This window comes from Mirounga angustirostris, unplaced genomic scaffold (genome assembly GCF_029215605.1).
Source record: "Mirounga angustirostris isolate CCGP_5_RB_7025 unplaced genomic scaffold, mMirAng1.0.hap1 SCAF_3, whole genome shotgun sequence".
NCBI lineage: Eukaryota > Metazoa > Chordata > Mammalia > Carnivora > Phocidae > Mirounga > Mirounga angustirostris.
The window spans coordinates 78,397,666-78,415,399 of NW_026991711.1; the positions used below are offsets into that span (position 1 = coordinate 78,397,666).

The 17,734-nt window shown below is 42.7% G+C and overlaps 1 protein-coding gene across 1 annotated transcript; it reads right to left on the reverse strand.

The window, feature by feature from the left end:
• Positions 1-6,985: 6,985 nt before the first annotated feature.
• On the reverse strand, positions 6,986-15,303 carry SAP18 (Sin3A associated protein 18). Its single transcript, XM_045869167.3, has 4 exons — positions 14,994-15,303; positions 14,696-14,805; positions 7,475-7,597; positions 6,986-7,211 (listed from the first exon to the last, which is right to left on the reverse strand). The coding sequence occupies exons 1-4, from the start codon at positions 15,120-15,122 to the stop codon at positions 7,055-7,057; spliced, it is 519 nt and encodes a 172-aa protein (XP_045725123.1). The 5' UTR covers positions 15,123-15,303; the 3' UTR covers positions 6,986-7,054.
• Positions 15,304-17,734: the final 2,431 nt, after the last annotated feature.

A 17,734-nucleotide genomic window follows, 5' to 3' on the forward strand; every position in this document is an offset into this window, starting at 1 on the left:
TAGGCTCCATGCCCAGTGTGGGGCTTGAACTCATGACCCTGAGAACAAGAGCGGCCTGCTCTACTGACTCAGCCAGCTGGCACCCCTTTTATACGCTTTTTATTGAGATTTGATTTAGTTTAATCTCGGTCTCACAGTTTTCAAAGATCATTACTATTACATTGATTTCACATTGATCCTGCCTAATCTGACAGAATGGCTGAGTAATATTAGGAAGCAGGGCAAATAATTTAAAATTTTTAAATGTTACTCAGGCAAGGCTACCCCGATCTTCTCATGGCAAGGTGGCATTGCTGTCCGCTGGAGCTGGGCTTCTCCCCTGATTCTGGCTCTGCCCTGGTCCTGTCTCCTCTCACAACTGTCCCAGAGCCTTTCACACCATTTATTTCAGCAGTGCTTTTAAGACTGTTGTCTACAAATGGCAGCTTAAATAACTCGAAAAGGGAGGAATCTGCAGGTCTGGGTAGCTATACCGCAGGTCTCAGTTGGAAACAGGGACTCACCTGTCAGGCTGTGGGTTTTTCTTGTTTTTACTCCCAGCTTTTTACTTCGTGTCAGTTTTATCCTCTCAGATCAGCTCTTTCCATCACATGGCTGCTGACATCTCCAAGCATGCTCTCCAGCTTGACCACCCAGCAAACCCTGAGCCTCCATCTGGAAGGTTCTGATGACTCTTCCTGGGCCGGGTGCCCTTCTATGGATTGTCACCTGAGAGCCCAGGAAGCAGGAGACCCTTACCTCTCGAGCCCTCTGATAGCTTCAGGCTGCCCTGTCCAGCGAGTCCAGGATTCCTCCCATTTAAGTATAAGCGGAAAGTAGTTCTAAGTTCATGCAGGTATTGTTGGCAAACTCCAGATTACAGCCAAAGGGAAAATGACCTAGCCTATTGCGGAGACCACTTAAAAATTTGCGAAGAAACAGTTTGCAAGTATCATGACAAGGTGCTTCAAAGGCTTAGATTCAGGAAATTTGATGCAGTAAAGACTACCCTCTCTTGGGACGCCTGGGTGGCTCAGTTGTTAAGCATCTGCCTTCAGCTCAGGTCAGGATCCCAGGGTCCTGGGATCGAGCCGCGCATCGGGCTCCTTGCTCAGCAGGGAGCCTGCTTCTCCCTCTGCCTGCTGTTCCCCCTGCTTGTGCTCTAACAAATGAATAAATAAAATCTTTAAAAAAAAAAAAAAAAGACCACCCTCTTTTATGATGGTACCTTGAAAGTTCAGCGTGAAGACCTGTCACATTGTGCTCATCTTGTCAGAAAATCGTCACTAAAACAAAATTTTGTTCTAGGAATTACTGTGGTTATATTTGTTAAGTATAGTGTAAAATATATTTTTTCAAGGTAAAGCTCTGGTCTTTATATGCGAGGGCTCCCAAACTGCTGTCAAACTCTTGTTCGCTGCTTTCCACAGCTACATGCGTGGAGATCCACAGAGCAAATGAGACAGCTCGAGGAGCGGGGGGTACCTTCAAAGCAAACTCAGGACTGAACCCTGGAGTTCTCCTCGCTTTGGAAGACAAATGCAGAGCAGTCTAGCAAAGGAGGTTGAGAAGAGGCTAGTGAAGCAGTAAGAAAATATTTCACTGAGAGTGATCGATTCTGTCAAATTGATGGTATTGACAGCACTGATTAATTTTGAAGGGGACCTAGGAACTGCAGTGGACTGAAGAGAAGGGGGGTGGGGTGAGGAGCAAAGGGAAATGAAGAATGTTGCAGTAAACATTTCTGGTTGGCTGCTAGTATCCCCAACTTGTTTTGATGGCCCCCCAAATTCCATTTGTCCAAAACTTCTTTCTCTGACCCTGCTTTTCTATGATCCCAGTTTGTTCGAACGACAACGCTTCCAGCTTACCAAGCTTCAGGTGTTAGGATCTTGCAAGCCTGTTTCTTGCTTAAAACCCTTGCAGCGTCTGCATATTGCTCTCAAAATGAAATCCAACATCCTATGTAATGACCTTTAGGTTACTTCTCCCTGTTCTCTTGCAACTTGTGCTCAACCACACAGGCCAACTTTCCTTTCCTTTCCTTCTTTCCAGCCGCGGGGCTTCACACACACTACTTTATCCTACCCACTCTGCTTAGCTAACACCCTCGCCTCCATCTGCCCTCGATGCCTGGTTTGTCTGCCCACCCTACTGGCCCTTTAAAGGAAAGCAATATTCTGATTTCCTGGAAGAACTGACAGCCCAGCTCCAGACTCAACCAAGCAGTGTCACAATCCCCGACCCGTGTGGTCAGTGATGGGCGTATGACCCGTCAAGTCAGCGAGAGCCCATTCTAGGACTCTGGGAAATGCTGGGAAACACTTTTCTGGGTGTGCAGAGATGCACACCTGGAGCTCCTGGCCACCTTCTCCATGTGACGGGAACAGAGCCAAGCAGGAGAGTAAGAGGGAGCTGAGGTCTGACAACTTGGGAGCCGCATCAGCCAGCTGGGCCCGCAGCCAGCCTGTTCTAGCCCGGGATTCTTTGTCAAACGCTTCATAAACTTCGGTGCTATGCTAGGGGAGTTTCCTTGTTTTTTGAAAGGAGCTTTGGGTCTCAGGTGAAATGTCATTTTGTTATTTTCCCAAAGGTCCTCCTGCTTAGTTCTGAGCACCCCGTTGTCATCCTTCGCAGTGCCTGGTAGAATCTGTAAGAAAATACTCCAGTGTAGAGCCTGGTAGAATCTGCAAGAAAATACTCCAGTGTAGATTTAATTTTTGTCTCTACTATTGGACCATAAACTCAGTAAGGGCAAGAATCTTGTTTGCTTTTGTTCATTACGCAGATACTTAGCAACTTAAGTTCCTCAATGAATTCGCACTAACATCAAACATGAGAGCTCACTGTGCTAGGCACAGTTCTAAATACATTTCCTGAATTTCCTAAATACAATAACCAATTCTTAGATCAACTCTTATGAAGTAGGTACTATGGTCCCGACTTTTCGGATGAGTGCATTGTGTTTTTAATGACTTTCGGGGCACCTGGATGGCTCAGTCATAAGTATCTGCCTTCAGCTCAGGTCATGGTCCCAGGGTCCTGGGATCGAGCCCCGCATCGGGCTCCCTGCTCGGTGGAGAGCCTGCTTCTCCCTCTCCCACTCCCCCTGCTTGTGTTCCCTCTCTCGCTGTCTCTGTCAAATAAATAAAATCTTTAAAAAAAAAAAAAGACTGACTTTCCTTTTCCCTGCCCCTTTCCCACCCCAGATCTGCTTGGCGGCCTAAGATCTCTGGGACTTGGTCCCTCACCTGTCCCCTCTGCCACTATGCCAATTTTCACCCAGATAACTGCAGTGGCATCAGACATTCCTTTTTATCCTGATCTCCAGTCAAAACAGTTCTTCAGGGCTCCATTGACTGTTCTTCCTTTTTCACGTTCCTGCCTTAGTTCATGCTAGAGCCTGTATCCGGAGTACAAATCCAACCCAACCTCTTTGAGGAGTTGGACAAGCTCAAATGCCATCATCAGTAGCAACTGTCTTTGTCATGACACTTTCCCCACCACCTTTCATTGCATTTGCACTTCCATGACTAGACTGAGACTTTCCGAAGAGGATCCGTATCTGGGTCAGATTTCTCTGTGTACCGCCGGGCAGGCCCTAGTAGCTGCTACCGGATAGGCACTTTTCAAATACATTTTACCCCCTGGCATAGTACTGGAAAGCGAGAGGAGTTAAAGTCATCAGGAATACTACAAATTCTGACAGTTCCCAATAGTCACTCTACAGATTTTGAAAATGCCTCAGGAGGTTCACCTCATTCACAACGGAAACTGCTGTAATCTCAACTCCTATCTGAAGTTTTCTTAGGAGCTGCTAGTCTGGACAGGAAATTCTGACAGCCGAAGGCACAAAGCAAGGGGGCACCAAATGCCTTTTTTCTTCTTTGTAAATAGCTCTTCACTGAATATTCACCATCAGGCACACTCAACACCATTTCACTGGCTCCTCCCAACAAGCTTTCGGGGCTGGTAGTAACGAGCACACCTTTCTACAATAAATTCTGCATAACATTCTCAGGTTAATGATTTTTGCTTAGTAAAATTATTTTTCAGTATTTAGTATTAAAATTGCTTTTTAGACGTTATTTCCTTGCTATAGGGGCAAGAAAATCCATGAATAAATATACTTCCTTCAGGCTTGTTCCACAGCAGACTCCCAAGAAATTACAGCTGTTGGCAAAACCACCTGTATCCAAGCAATAGAACACAACTTGGAACACACAGACCTTGTTCGGCTGCTCTGACCCTCCAACCGGAAGCCAGGATCGTATCATTTAAGACAGGCGTTCTGGTTTGTGTAAAAACTGAAACCGGTCCATACTCAAGACGATGCACCTTGGTAGAGATCAGTTGCGAAGGATTAACTTCCCTAAACGAACAGTAACCTGTGGTGTGGGTGGAAGCCAGGGTGCAGAGTTGAGGATAAAGTAAACCATGAAAGAACACTACTTTTGGAAATGTGTATTTCAACATCTGTTCCTAGGTTCATGTGACCCACTTGTGACGTGCTAGTTAAAGCGGGCTTCAATCTCATCTCTAAATGGGAACTAGTCTCTGCAGCTTGGTTGGGAAGGTTCAATGAGGAGACACAGTCAAGTTCCTCAGGCCCAGGACAGCCCAGCACTATTTCTGATGAGCTGTTTCAGGGTTTGGCCTTCTCAAAGTCTGAGGTCTCAAGTCTGGAATTTGAATAGCAAGACGCAGGCTGAGTCCAGCTCTTTACTGAAGAGTAACAGTTTAAGTTTCAGAACTGTAAACCTAAGCTAACAGTGTAATAGCGCTCTCCCCCTCACACACGTGCACACACCGCCACGGTCTCAAACACCACCCGAGCAAGTGATTACTGTGGATGTAACATTTCGTAAAATCTAAATACGAACGTGAGACTCCCTATTAAAAAATAACCTAAAATACCAAGTTCACGTACACTGTGAGGAAACTCAAAAGATAGGCAAATTATAGGCAACACATGAGCTAGAACATACTCCAAAGGGAAAATTTCAACTCCAGAAAATACCTTCCGAGCAAGAGAGGCCGTCAGGATACTAAGCACTGAGCACAGTGCTGTCATGGTGACCATTTATTTCTATTTTATATTTGAGGAAACCGCTCAGTTACTTACCCATAAGCCATACTTACCAAAGCCAGAGGTAAATAAGGACTAAGTACAAGTTGTCTGATTCTTATTAGCATTATAGTCAATAATAAATCCATCAGGTAGTCTTTACCTTACTTTTGGTAGAAGACTGAAATCTTTAAAGTAAAAATTCCATGCTGGAACCAAGTAAATAAACTGCTTTAAAACTACTGGGAGAGGTGCCTGGGGGGCTCAAGTCGTTAAGCGTCTGCCTTCGGCTCAGGTCATGATCCCAGGGTCCTGGGATCGAGCCCCGCATCAGGCTCCCTGCTTGGCGGGAAGCCTGCTTCTCCCTCTCCCACTCCCCCTGCTTGTGTTCCCTCTCTGGCTGTGTCTGTCAAATAAATAAATAAAATCTTTAAAAAACAAAAACTACTGGGAGAATAACCTGGAATTAACAAGAGAGCCCTCACTGTAGTTCACACCATATCAAAAAGTGGCTTACGAAGGTCCTGTATTTAGTTCCTGTCTTCTTCCTCTGCATAGTAAATCGGTTTCTTCCCCAAAATAGGAAGGTAACCATGGCTCTTCTCAAAAATCAAATCAAAATCAGTTTAAATTACTTTATGACTGACAGAACTCAAGTCTATCTAGTCTGAATGAATAAAAAAAATCTAAGGGTTTGGGGTAAACTTCAGAGGAGAAGAGGCACCAGATCTGGGTTCTGGGCTGGTCTCTGCGCCTGGTGATGGGCTTTGCAACAGACACACCAATTCCACGGAACCATTACATTTAAAAGGCTGCTTCTGTGTACACAAGATAAAATGCCCGCAATCTGACTGAAAATCACTGCTAGCACCTATTTTTTCATTTTGGAATATACGTTTTCCAATTCCTACTGTAACAGACTATGGTAATTTAGACTCACTACACACTGGCCACACTCTAGAAACTTCAAGATGGGAATGTAAGGGGGCCACAGAAGATATGGGTTTAGCTCTACTTTATAGCTAATAGCTAGTATTTACTGTTTCTCACAGGTCAGGCCTCTGGAAATAATCGCCACAATCCCATGGGCTGTCCTCGCCATTTTACAAACAAAAACAAACAGATTCAAGTAACTTGTCCAAGGCTGCAGAGCTCCTGGTGCAAAAATGTTTAGGCCAGCTGGTCTTAACCACGATGCATACGGACTCTTCAGATATTCAGATACAAGCCAGTCCCTGGCACTGGTAACACCACGTATCAATAGCCTCTATTTACTCAACTTCACCATATCCCTGGCTCTGCTCCTGGATCCTAAGATTCCTCTTTCATCCATTTTTAGACCTTCAAGGTAAACCTTTCCACCTTTACCCTAAGTGCTAACCCTTGTTTCCTCTATACTGGTTCCTATCTTCAAAATGCGCTATTCTCCCCATTTTTCAAACATAAAAAGCTCTCACCATGACACCCATTCTCTTTTTATGCCGCTGTACCTTGCTTTAGGCAGGCCTGTCTCTTCAAGCACACATGGCTTTTTCAACTTGCCTCAGCTCATGTTATTCCAAAATGCCACCTCGTCCTTGTTCTAACTGCAGGCAACAGTCCAGGCCACAAACTTGCCCTCTACTTAATCCCAGGGCTTTCTCACTCTGCCCCATTTGGGCTTTAACATACCATCCTCCACTACTCAGCATAAACCCCAAATACTACATTAAACCCTGTTCCCATGCCTTCATGAACTTTCACACTCCAGTTGATTGCACACATGTATTTAACAATACAATTTTACAAAGGATGCTAAGAGCACTTTTCTTCGTATTTTACAGAAGGACCAGAAACATATGGACTTTCTATTAATATCCATACCGTAACACAGCCAAATCTAATTCCTAGATAGACGCATTACAATTTGTTTAGACTTTGAAGGCTTAATGGCAATGATGAGGGGAAGAAAAAGAATTTATTTTACATAACTGAATGAAAAATAATTCAAGAAATAGTAAATAAAATTTAATATGGTCTCATGCGCCCTGAAGGAGGTGGTGCCCGATTTGGAGGTGTGATTGCTATGTCCAGATAGTCTCCTATTTGGAACTTCTGCGACTGCAGGGTCATGGAGTCATCAGTCCCCTTCCTCCCAGACATGGTGCTGCCAATCTCCTTTACTCTGCAGAAAAGGAGACCCAACTGTTAATGGATCACAAGTCAATGAAACTAAATATGCATTGCAAAGTAAAACGGGACTGGATTTGCTCCATTATGTTATGGCATGGTTAAAAATTAATTACTACATTAAGCTACATCAGATATTAATAAAATTTACATTCCCCCCCCACCAAAGAGATTCATTAAAAGGGGAGGGGTTATTCCTATCAATTAAAACATAAAAACCAAAGAGATTATAGGAATTAAAAATTAAAAGTTACCTACCGATAGCCAGGCCTTTTAGGATCTGTAAAAACAATTGCAAAATTGAAGTGTGTGCCCTTCTTTCTAGCTTCTGGGTAGACTTCTTTTACTAAACTAGTCAACTCTTTCAAAGTTGCATCCATCCTGAATTTTTTAAAAAGAAAACATTACATCTGATTAATCAACAATATAACAATAATATAACAAAAATATTGACATATAATGAGTTAATTACGTGTGTCTGAACTGTAACCTGTTAGAATTGTGGCTGTCAAGGTCTTATACTTGAGTTAATTTTATTATTTTTTTTTATTAAGAGTTTAAGTAATCCGGGCGCCTGGGTGGCTCAGTTGGTTAAGCGACTGCCTTCAGCTCAGGTCATGATCCCAGGGTCCTGGGATCGAGTCCCGCATCGGGCTCCCTGCTCTGCGGGGAGCCTGCTTCTCCCTCTCCCACTCCCCCTGCTTGTGTTCCCTCTCTCGCTGTCTCTCTCTCTCTGTCAAATAAATAAATAAATAAATAAATCTTTAAAAAAAAAAAGAGTTTAAGTAATCCGACACACAACATGGGGCTCACCCTCACAACACTGAGGTCGAGTCGTATGCTCTACCTGAGCCAGCCAGGCGCCCCTATACTTGATTTTAAAGCAGCTAATAATCCTATCTGCCCCCATAAACTCCTCTTACCAGCCTCAATGATTGAAATGATGATGAATTATAAAGTCAAACTATTAGTGCTAAAAGGGACATCAGGGATCGGAACGCAAGTGGATGCAGCCACTCTGGAAAACAGTATGGAGGTTCCTCAAAAAGTTGAAATTAGAGCTACCCTACGACCCAGCAAGTGCACTACTGGGTATTTACCCCAAAGATACAAATGTAGTGATCCGAAGGGGCACATGCACCCCAATGTTACTGTAGCAATGTCCACAAGAGCCGAACTATGGAAAGAGCCCAGATGTCCATCAACAGATGAATGGATAAAGATGTAGTATATAGGGCGCCTGGGTGGCTCAGATGGTTAAGCGTCTGCCTTCGGCTCAGGTCATGATCCCAGGGTCCTGGGATCGAGTCCCGCATCGGGCTCCCTGCTCCTTGGGAGCCTGCTTCTCCCTCTGTTTCTCTCTCTCTCTCTCTCTGTCTATCATGAATAAATAAATAAAATCTTTAAAAAAAAAAAAAAAAAAGATGTAGTATATAGGGCGCCTGGGTGGCTCAGTTGGTTAAGCGACTGCCTTCGGCTCAGGTCATGATCCTGGAGTCCCGGGATCTAGTCCCACATCGGGCTCCCTGCTCAGTGGGGAGTCTGCTTCTCCCTCTGCCCTCTTCCCTCTCGTGCTCTCTGTCTCTCATTCTCTCTCTCTCAAATAAATAAATAAAATCTTTAAAAAAAAAAAGATGTAGTATATATACACAATGGAATATTACACAGCCCTCAAAAAGGGAAATCTTGCCATTTGCAACAACATGGATGGAACTAGAGGGTATTATGCTAAGCAAAGTAATTAGAGAAAGACAATTATCATATGATCTCACGGATATGTGGAATTTAAGAAACAAGGCAGAGGATCGTAGGGAAAAAGAGGAAAAAATGAAACAAGATGAAACCAGAGAGGAAGGGAGACAAACCGTAAGAGACTCTTAATCTCAGGAAACAAACTGAGGGTTGCTGGAGGGAAGGGGGGTTGGGGGATGGGGTGGCTGGGTGATGGACATTGGGGAGAGTATGGGTTGTGGGGACTGCTGTGTGTTGTGTAAGACTGATGAATCACAGAACTGTACCCCCGAAACAAATAATACATTATATGTCAATAATAAAAAAAGAGAAATAAATAAATACACCAATCCAAAAAAAAAAAAAAAAAAGAGACTTCAGGGATTACATCTGCTATCTTTTGTTGCTATGTAACATCTTATTGGCCTAGTGATTTACTTCTTTAAGAGTAATTAGTCCAAATTAATCCAAACTATTAAAATAATTTTATTTCCTTATTTCTAAAGCATGTACTTTTCCACATTTCACCATGTCTAAAGTTGGAATACATTTTAGAATCAGTGACAGGAAAACATTTTCATAAAGATGTATTTTTTCTAAAGATGGCACCTTTTTTTTTTTTTTTAAGATTTTATTTATTTGACAGAGAGAGACACAGCGAGAGAGGGAACACAAGCAGGGGGAGTGGGAGAGGGAGAAGCAGGCTTCCCGCTGAGCAGGGAGCCCCATGCGGGGCTCGATCCCAGGACCCTGGGATCATGACCTGAGCCGAAGGCAGACGCTCAACGACTGAGCCACCCAGGTGCCCCCTAAAGATGGAATCTTAAAGAGTTTTACGGCAGATAGAGCCGTAAAGACAAATGAAACATGAAATTTTCTTTAGGACTAAGCATAGGTTCCTTTCACAATACATATTCTTTCCTGCAAATATTTATTTGAACTCAGAACTTAAAACAGACTTTTGAGCTAATATGGCACAACCTAGAAAAATCTTTCAAAATATGAGCATCTTGGAAATCGTTAACAAACTGTAACAGTGTAAATTTTTATAGTTTTCTTTCATGACAACTGGAAGAATGAAATGGATGATGTGGAACTGAAACAACTTTGCCTATAGGGGGCTATAAAATGAAAACAAAGGACACCAGATACTCCTTGAAGAGCCTTCCCCCCCAAAACATGCCCTGGCTCTCTCCCAGTACCATCAGAACTAACATCACTGGGGCATCTAGGTGGCTCAGTGAGTTGAGCATCTGACTTGATCTCAGCTTGGGTCTTGAGTTCAAGCCCTGCATTGGGCTCCACACTGGGTGGGAGCCTACTTAAAGTAACAAAAAAAAACCCTCCCATCACCCACTTCATTGCTCAGGCCATAAACCCGTAAGCACTGTTAAGTTCTTCCCATCTCTATCCTGTTGTTTCTACCTCCTAAATACAGATCATATAGTCTTCTCCATTCCCCACCATCACTGATTTCTACCTCATTATTTAACTGCCTTTGACTCATCTCCATCTCAGTTTTTAAAAGTTTCTGTATAAAACTTATGTCACACAAGTGACACCTGTTCCCACCACCAGGGGAGGAGACCAACCACCTGAAGCAGCAATCCCAGGATATCAACCTACTGCATTAGTTTGCAGGTGCTGGGGTTGCCAAGACAGACACAACTCACAGAGACAACGGAGGGAACGATGCTTTACTTGCAATGAGAAAAGACAGCACAAGATCTGCTTCATGAAGAGTGCAGGTCTTACCCTGTAGCTGATGCCCAGATAGTCTGCATGCACCCTTCTTGTGCTGCAGGTAAAAGACCTCTGAGAACAGACACTGCAGGTCAGGTGCCATACAATGGCACACAGGCAGAACAAAGAACACATCAAACCCAGAACAGGGAAAGATACTCCCAAAGACATCTGCCCAGCACAGGATTTGAGGGCTCTTTATCTCTTTGCAAAAAACAAAACAAGGGCGCCTGGGTGGCTCAGTCATTAAGCGTCTGCCTTCGGCTCAGGTCATGATCCCAGGGTCCTGGGATCAAGCCCCACATCGGGCTCCCTGCTCAGCGGGGAGCCTGCTTCTCCCTCTCCCACTCCCCCTGCTTGTGTTCCTGCTCTTGCTCTCTCTCTCTCTCTGTCAAATAAATAAATAAAAATCTTTAAAAAAAAACAACAACAAAACAAAAAACCTTTCCAGGCCCCAGGTCACTCTTATGTGGCCATGCAAGGAAGAGGTGAGAAGCTGTGCATGACTGCCTTTCTCCACTTGACACATGTCCATGTTATTTAAAGAGAGGGGAAAGCCATATGCAAAAATGTAATAAATTATATCCCAAATCTCACCAACCGGAAATAACAAGTGATGTTAACATCACTGTAGGTATCTTTTTTTACGTATACACAATGCTACAGAAAAAAAATCTTAAGATTATCAAGCATATTATACATACTGAGTTATAATACAAAACTATAATTTATGTTTCAAATATTATACATATTTTTAATAAAATTTGCCTAACAGAAGAAAAAAGTAAAATTGAAGGAATTATAAAATTTCAAATAAAGATTCAGTTACCCCATCACCTCCTAATTCTGTAACTTTTTATTTACTCTGTCAGAGTTCTATTCTGCAATAATTCCCCAGGCTATTTTTTTTTTTTAATTTTATTTATTTGACAGGGAGAGAGACAGCAAGAGAGGGAATACAAGCAGGGGGAGTGGGAGAGGGAGAAGCAGGCTTCCCACGGAGCAGAGAGCCCAATGCGGGGCTCGATCCCACAACCCCGGGATCATGACCTGAGCCGAAGGCAGGCGCTTAACGGCTGAGCCACCTAGGCGCCCCTCCCCGGGCTATTTTAACTTTGTCCTGATGAAGTCTGAGGCAAGACTGATTTTGTTTTTATTTAACCTGATCTTCTGATATTAATTATTCCACATCAGTTATTCCCTGGTACACCTACATACTTATGATGTATACCAGAAAGCGTTCTTTCTTCCTTTCTAAAAATACTTTCCATATTGTCATCTTGTTCCTAACAAACTTGGGGAATTTTGTTTACATCTGTTATCAGTTCTGACTGTGAAATCTCCTACAAGCTTCCAACCTGAGGTCCGTCTCCCTAGACCAACGGCTGGGAGTGCCAGGGCTGCTTTTTGACCACTAGTCCAAAGCTAGAGTACATGGATGAGGAACGCAAGCGCTCACTTGGGACTGAAGTCTTTGCTGTGTGACTGTAAGGCTTAGTTTTGTGGGTCAGTCTGACAAAGCTACAACCTGTTATTCAATCACACTAACAACGGTGTTACTAGAAGGTATTTTGTGTATGTGGTCCAAGTCTATAACCAGCTGGCTTTAAATATAAGTTATTCCAGATAATCTGAGTCAGCCTCATTCAATCAATCTGAGTTGGCCTGATTCAATTAGTTGAAAAGGCCTTACGAGCAGAGCGGAGGCTTCCCTGAAGAAGAAATTCAGGCTGCTGTGGGTAGTCTTAGCTCTTGCTTAAGAGTTCCAGCCTGGCCCTTCCTTAGAGCTCGCCCCATAGATTGGGGACTTAGAGGTGTCTAGACAGCCCTCAGAATTATGTAAGCCAATTCTCTGTAATAAATCTCTTCATACAGATCTCCTACTGGTTCCATTTTTCTAGCTGAACCCTGATACAGCTACCTAGGTAATTCTCTTTCAATAACCTGTTCAATGACCCCCACCCAAGCACAGGAGACTGACCACTAATGTGGTGTCTGGCTTGTTCCCTCAACTCCATACAGTGCCTTGAACTTTGGCAAACTCAACTCACTTCTGCTAGGCTCCTCCGGACTCCATTCCTTTTTCTCTGACTTATTTCCTGCCTACTTAGTCCCTCAATCTACTTCTACAAATGGAGAATTCCCAAGATTTATTGACTAATCTTCCTTCAGTACTGCTTCTGGAAAAGGGGGCAGGGCTCTGTGCTGTCACACCAACCACTCAGTCTTTTAGAATATTTGTCTTTTGCCATCAATTTGAGGTATAACATAAGGTTGTCTTTCCTTATTTGGTTGCAGTTCAGGGATAGGACAATTTAGGGCAGAATTTTTCTGCACTTTTTTTCTGGATTAGGAGTAGAGGATCTCTGGAACAATCTCACTCTGCCATCTTCACCCTAAAGTCTTACCTAATTAGTATTTATTCATCTGCTTTCTCCATTAGACTGAGCTTACTGCAGGGAGGGGCAGTACCTTCTTTACGTCATACCCTCAGAATCTAAGCACAGCACCTGGCAAATAGGAACTCTTACTGCTGGAAGAAGTATATACTTTAATCTCTGAACAGAGGTTTTCATCAATACATTAGTAACAGTTCTTCCTCCTAAGTTACATCAAACTTCCTGGAACTTTATCCTGGAATGATGCTGAACTAAAATCATACTACATAAATTTAACAAGTACCTACAAAAGACAAATAAGGTCCCAATCTTTAAAGAATCGAGTTCTACTATGCTGGACTCGCAGTTTGAAATTAGACACCCTTCTGGGACTGTAAGATGGTGCAGCTGTTGTGAAAACCAGTTTGGCGGTTCCTCAAAAAGTTAAACATATAATAACAATATGATCCAGTAATCCCATTTTTAGGTATATACCCAAAAGAACTGAAATCAAGGACTCAAAACAGATACTTGTATACCCAGGTTCAAAGCAGCGTCACAAAGCCAAAACATGGAAACTCAAGTACCTATCAACACAAAAGTGGATAGACAAAATGTGGTATATTGATACACTGAATATTTAGCCATAAAAAAGAATGAAGTTGTGTTACATGCAACAAGATGGATGAACCTTGTAAATATTATACTAACTGAAATAGCCAGACACAACAAATATTGTATGAGTCCACTACACAAGTAGACACAAATATCTAGAATAGGCAAATACATATAGATATAAACTATATTAGAGTCTATCAGGAATGGGGAGTTATTGCTTAGTGAGTACAGAACTTCTGCGGCGGGGAGAAAAAGTTTTGGTAATAGGTAATGGTTGCACAATGTGAATATAATTGATGCAACTGATTCACAGACTTAAGAAATCACAATGGCAAATGTAATGTTATATATATCTTTACCACAAGACTTATTTTTAAAACTTATTAACCTTTCACTGCTACTAAACAGTCATTATGATGTCAAACTAAAGAAATATATGCAGCTCTAAAGATAAGCTTGCAATATGTAATGGCCCTAGACAGACTTGGGGGTATAGAGGGTACACCTAAGAGATAAACATTCAGGGGCAAGTCTTCAGGAACACACATCAAAAGCTTTCCCATTAAGCACCAGATCAGAAATCAACTGGTTTTTGATTTTTTAATGTTTAGCACCCAAGGCTTAATATTACACAGAAATGCTCCTGAGGATAAATATCCCATGATTTCCATTTATTTGACTATGAGCCCCTTAACGGCAGCTACTGCATTTTATTTATCTGCATATTATATTTGTACCAAGCAGCCACAACAGTGATAGCAATCTTGCGTGCGTCAATTCTTCACCACCCAAAACTCTGAACATTAAACGTAACAGTATTACAAGATGGGCGAATCCCCTTTTACCTAACAGCTAAAACCTCTAACTTTCTGAGAGCTGGGCCCGAAGACCCCGAGTAAGAGAAAGCAAAACCAAGGAGGATATTTCTTCACTGGCATAGGACATTACTTAATGTTAATGCCTGACCCCCCACCCCCCGCCACGACCCCGCGACCCCCCTTGCTCTCACCAAGTGTAGATCTGTAGCTCGCTGGACGGTACGTTTCCGCGGGAAAACTCGTCCATTCGGTGGTGGCGGCCGTTATTGGTGGTGAAAACACGCAGCAACAGCGGGCACGTCTAGGAGCGAGAGGAGGAAAAGGAAGGGCAGAAGTTAAAGAAAGCGGCTGCGAGTCCGGAGCTCCTTTCCCCTCTGGAGACGCCGCGGCCTCCGAATCGCCCGGGGAGCAAAACACCGCCGACTTCCTCACACAGGCCGCGCTCTCCGCCCCGCCGGGCCCACCTCCACCTCTTTTCGGACCCCATACTTTCTCCCGATCGATCGGTTTCTCCGGCTCCTTCTTAATTTCCTCCTGGGTAACGCGCGACTCCACCGCCATCTTCCTCCTACGGCCCGCGAGACGCTCGCTCTGACCTCCGACCCCTGCAGCGAGCATGAGAACGAATTCTCTCGCGAGGAGAAGCTCGAGGCTTTATAGAAGACCGGGGAGGAGGGGCGGGGCGTTTGCTGGCGCAGGCGCAGTTCATTGTGCGACGCGTGAGCCCGGGCCCGGCAGCGCGGCGGGTTGCGTCCTCAAAAAAAGGCGGGCCTTGGAGTCCGCGGGGCGGAGTTTTTGAGGGATGCTCTCCTTGGTGGGTCTTTGGTGGCCTAGGAAATGACCTTCTGCAGTGTTCACAGGCCAAACGAGCTTGCGGTGGCCTTTTTTCCCCACGTAATGAATAAGTTAAGCACTCTTAAGAGTCGTACAGGAGGTAAGTGAGTAAGCAAAAACATGACTTTATTAGCAAAGTATCAAACTCTTTAATAAAGGAATAACAAGTTGTGAAATGGACCCTTGTATGTGAACCCCTGAGTGAAAACAGAAGAGGCTCTGCAAAGCTGAGGGAAGACAGAATGCCTTGTAGTAAGTGCTCACGAAATAATTAGTGATCTGTACTGGGGAAAAGTGAATTGGATTCTTCGCACACCACAGTGGAGCAAAGACCCAAATGTGAACAACAAAACTAGAACTTTGTGAATATAAAAACTATCTTCATGATCAATGGATTGGAGCACCAAGAAAAAAAATTAATAAATAAAAAGCAAATCCCAGGATTAAAAAAAAGGAATACATGATATAAAAAGCACTAACCAGGAATATGTAACATAAAAAGCACTACTTTATACAGTAGAACAGAGATGGAGAGCACTGGGGATGATGAGCAGATATTAAGAGGAGTCCAGAGTTCTCCAGGTGATGGGGAGCCATTTAAGTTATTAAGTTTTTTATCTTGTTTCTCAGCAGGAAAATGACATGAGAAGAGTTATCCTTCAGGGAAACATTAGATATCTTTGGCATTGTGTGTGAAAGACTCAGGATGTAGGCTCTTAGTCTCAGTTCTAACATTAGCCACCCATATGACAGTAAAAGGCACTTATGTTCTCTTTGGATTATTGTGATTTATAATTGTTTATTAAAGCTTCCCAAGTACCAGCAACCAGAAACATGAGCCAGGAACTGTGAAAACTGAGACGGATAAGACACTTTTGCAAGTGGAGGAGCCTGCCCAGTACCTGGAGTCCTAGCAAGAGGACATCTAATTCTAATAATTGAGTTTTAATTTTCACAGTGTGTTTCTGGTAAGAGACCAAAGTGCTATTGGAGTTCCCAAACTGGGATGGTTATGTCTGCCTGGGTGAAGGCAGTGGGCTGGGGAAGTTGTTTGGTGAAGTTCTTAGGCTTTAAGGGATTGATAGGAAAAGAGGTATTTGGTCACTGTTACAAAGTCACCCCAAAGTCCCTCTGCATGCTAATTAGATGTGGTCTGTATGTGCCCCACCATTTCTGCATACATTTTATATTTTCCCCATCTTCTTTTTCACAGTGACTGCTAGCTTTTTGATTGTTTGGGGTATTTTGTTTGTTTTGTTTTGTTGGATCTTCAACTATTATTAAGGGGAAATATTGTTAAGCAATAATCAACAGATGATACACTCTCATGTTGAGCCACTTTGCGGGCAGAGGAAATATTCCTAATAAGGCTATAGGGCCCAATGAGAAACTGAGAGCATCAGATGTAGAAACTCTTTCCAGTAAAGCCAAGTTCATTTCTTTCTATAAATAAATAAATAAAATGAAAAGCACTAACCAGAAAAGACTGATAAATTTGACTAGATTTAAATTGAAAAACAAACAAACAAACACAAAACCTGACCTTCAAAATACATCATAAAGAAAGAAACACATAAACCACAGAGTGGGAAAAAATATCTATAATTGACAAAAGTCAGTGTCCAGGATATATAAAGAAAAGGACAGACATCCCAATAGGAAATGGGTAAAATAATTGGATAAGTGCTTCTAAAATGAAGAAATCCAAATGGCCAATAAACATATAAGGTGCTCAAACTCATTACTAATCAGGAAATGCATTAAAACCATAGTGATTGGCTTTAATTGCTTGGTTTGTAACAAACTATACTCACTAGCTTGGCAAAAATTAGAAACTGACAACATTTGTTGGTAGACTAATGAGAATTTTCTAATGCGGTGAATGCACAAACTGGTATACCCACTTTGGAAAGGAGTTTAGGATTATTTAGTAAAGTTGAAGATATGTGTACTTTAGATCTAACAATCCCACTGCTTGGTATATACCCTAGAGAAGATCTTGCTCAAGTGTATCCAGAGATATTACAAGAATATTCTTAGCAGTTTTATAAGAACAAAAAGCTCGAAACAACCCCAATTCCATCATGAGGACAATAGTTCAGTGAATCGTGGTGTACTATACAGAAACAAGATTACCAAACAGCAATGGAATACTATACAGCAACAAAAATGAACAAACTACAGCTACATGAAACTACAACTATGTGAAGCAATATGAATATACTGTGTGAATCCATTTTTATAACATTCAAAAGCAGGCAATCCTAAACTATACTGTTCAGGATTCATTCCCAGGTGATAAGACAATAAAAAGAAAAGTGATGAAGTAATTACCACAAAAGTCATAATGGTAATTACCTCTAAGAAAAGAAGACTGTGATGAGGGTGGGGGAGCA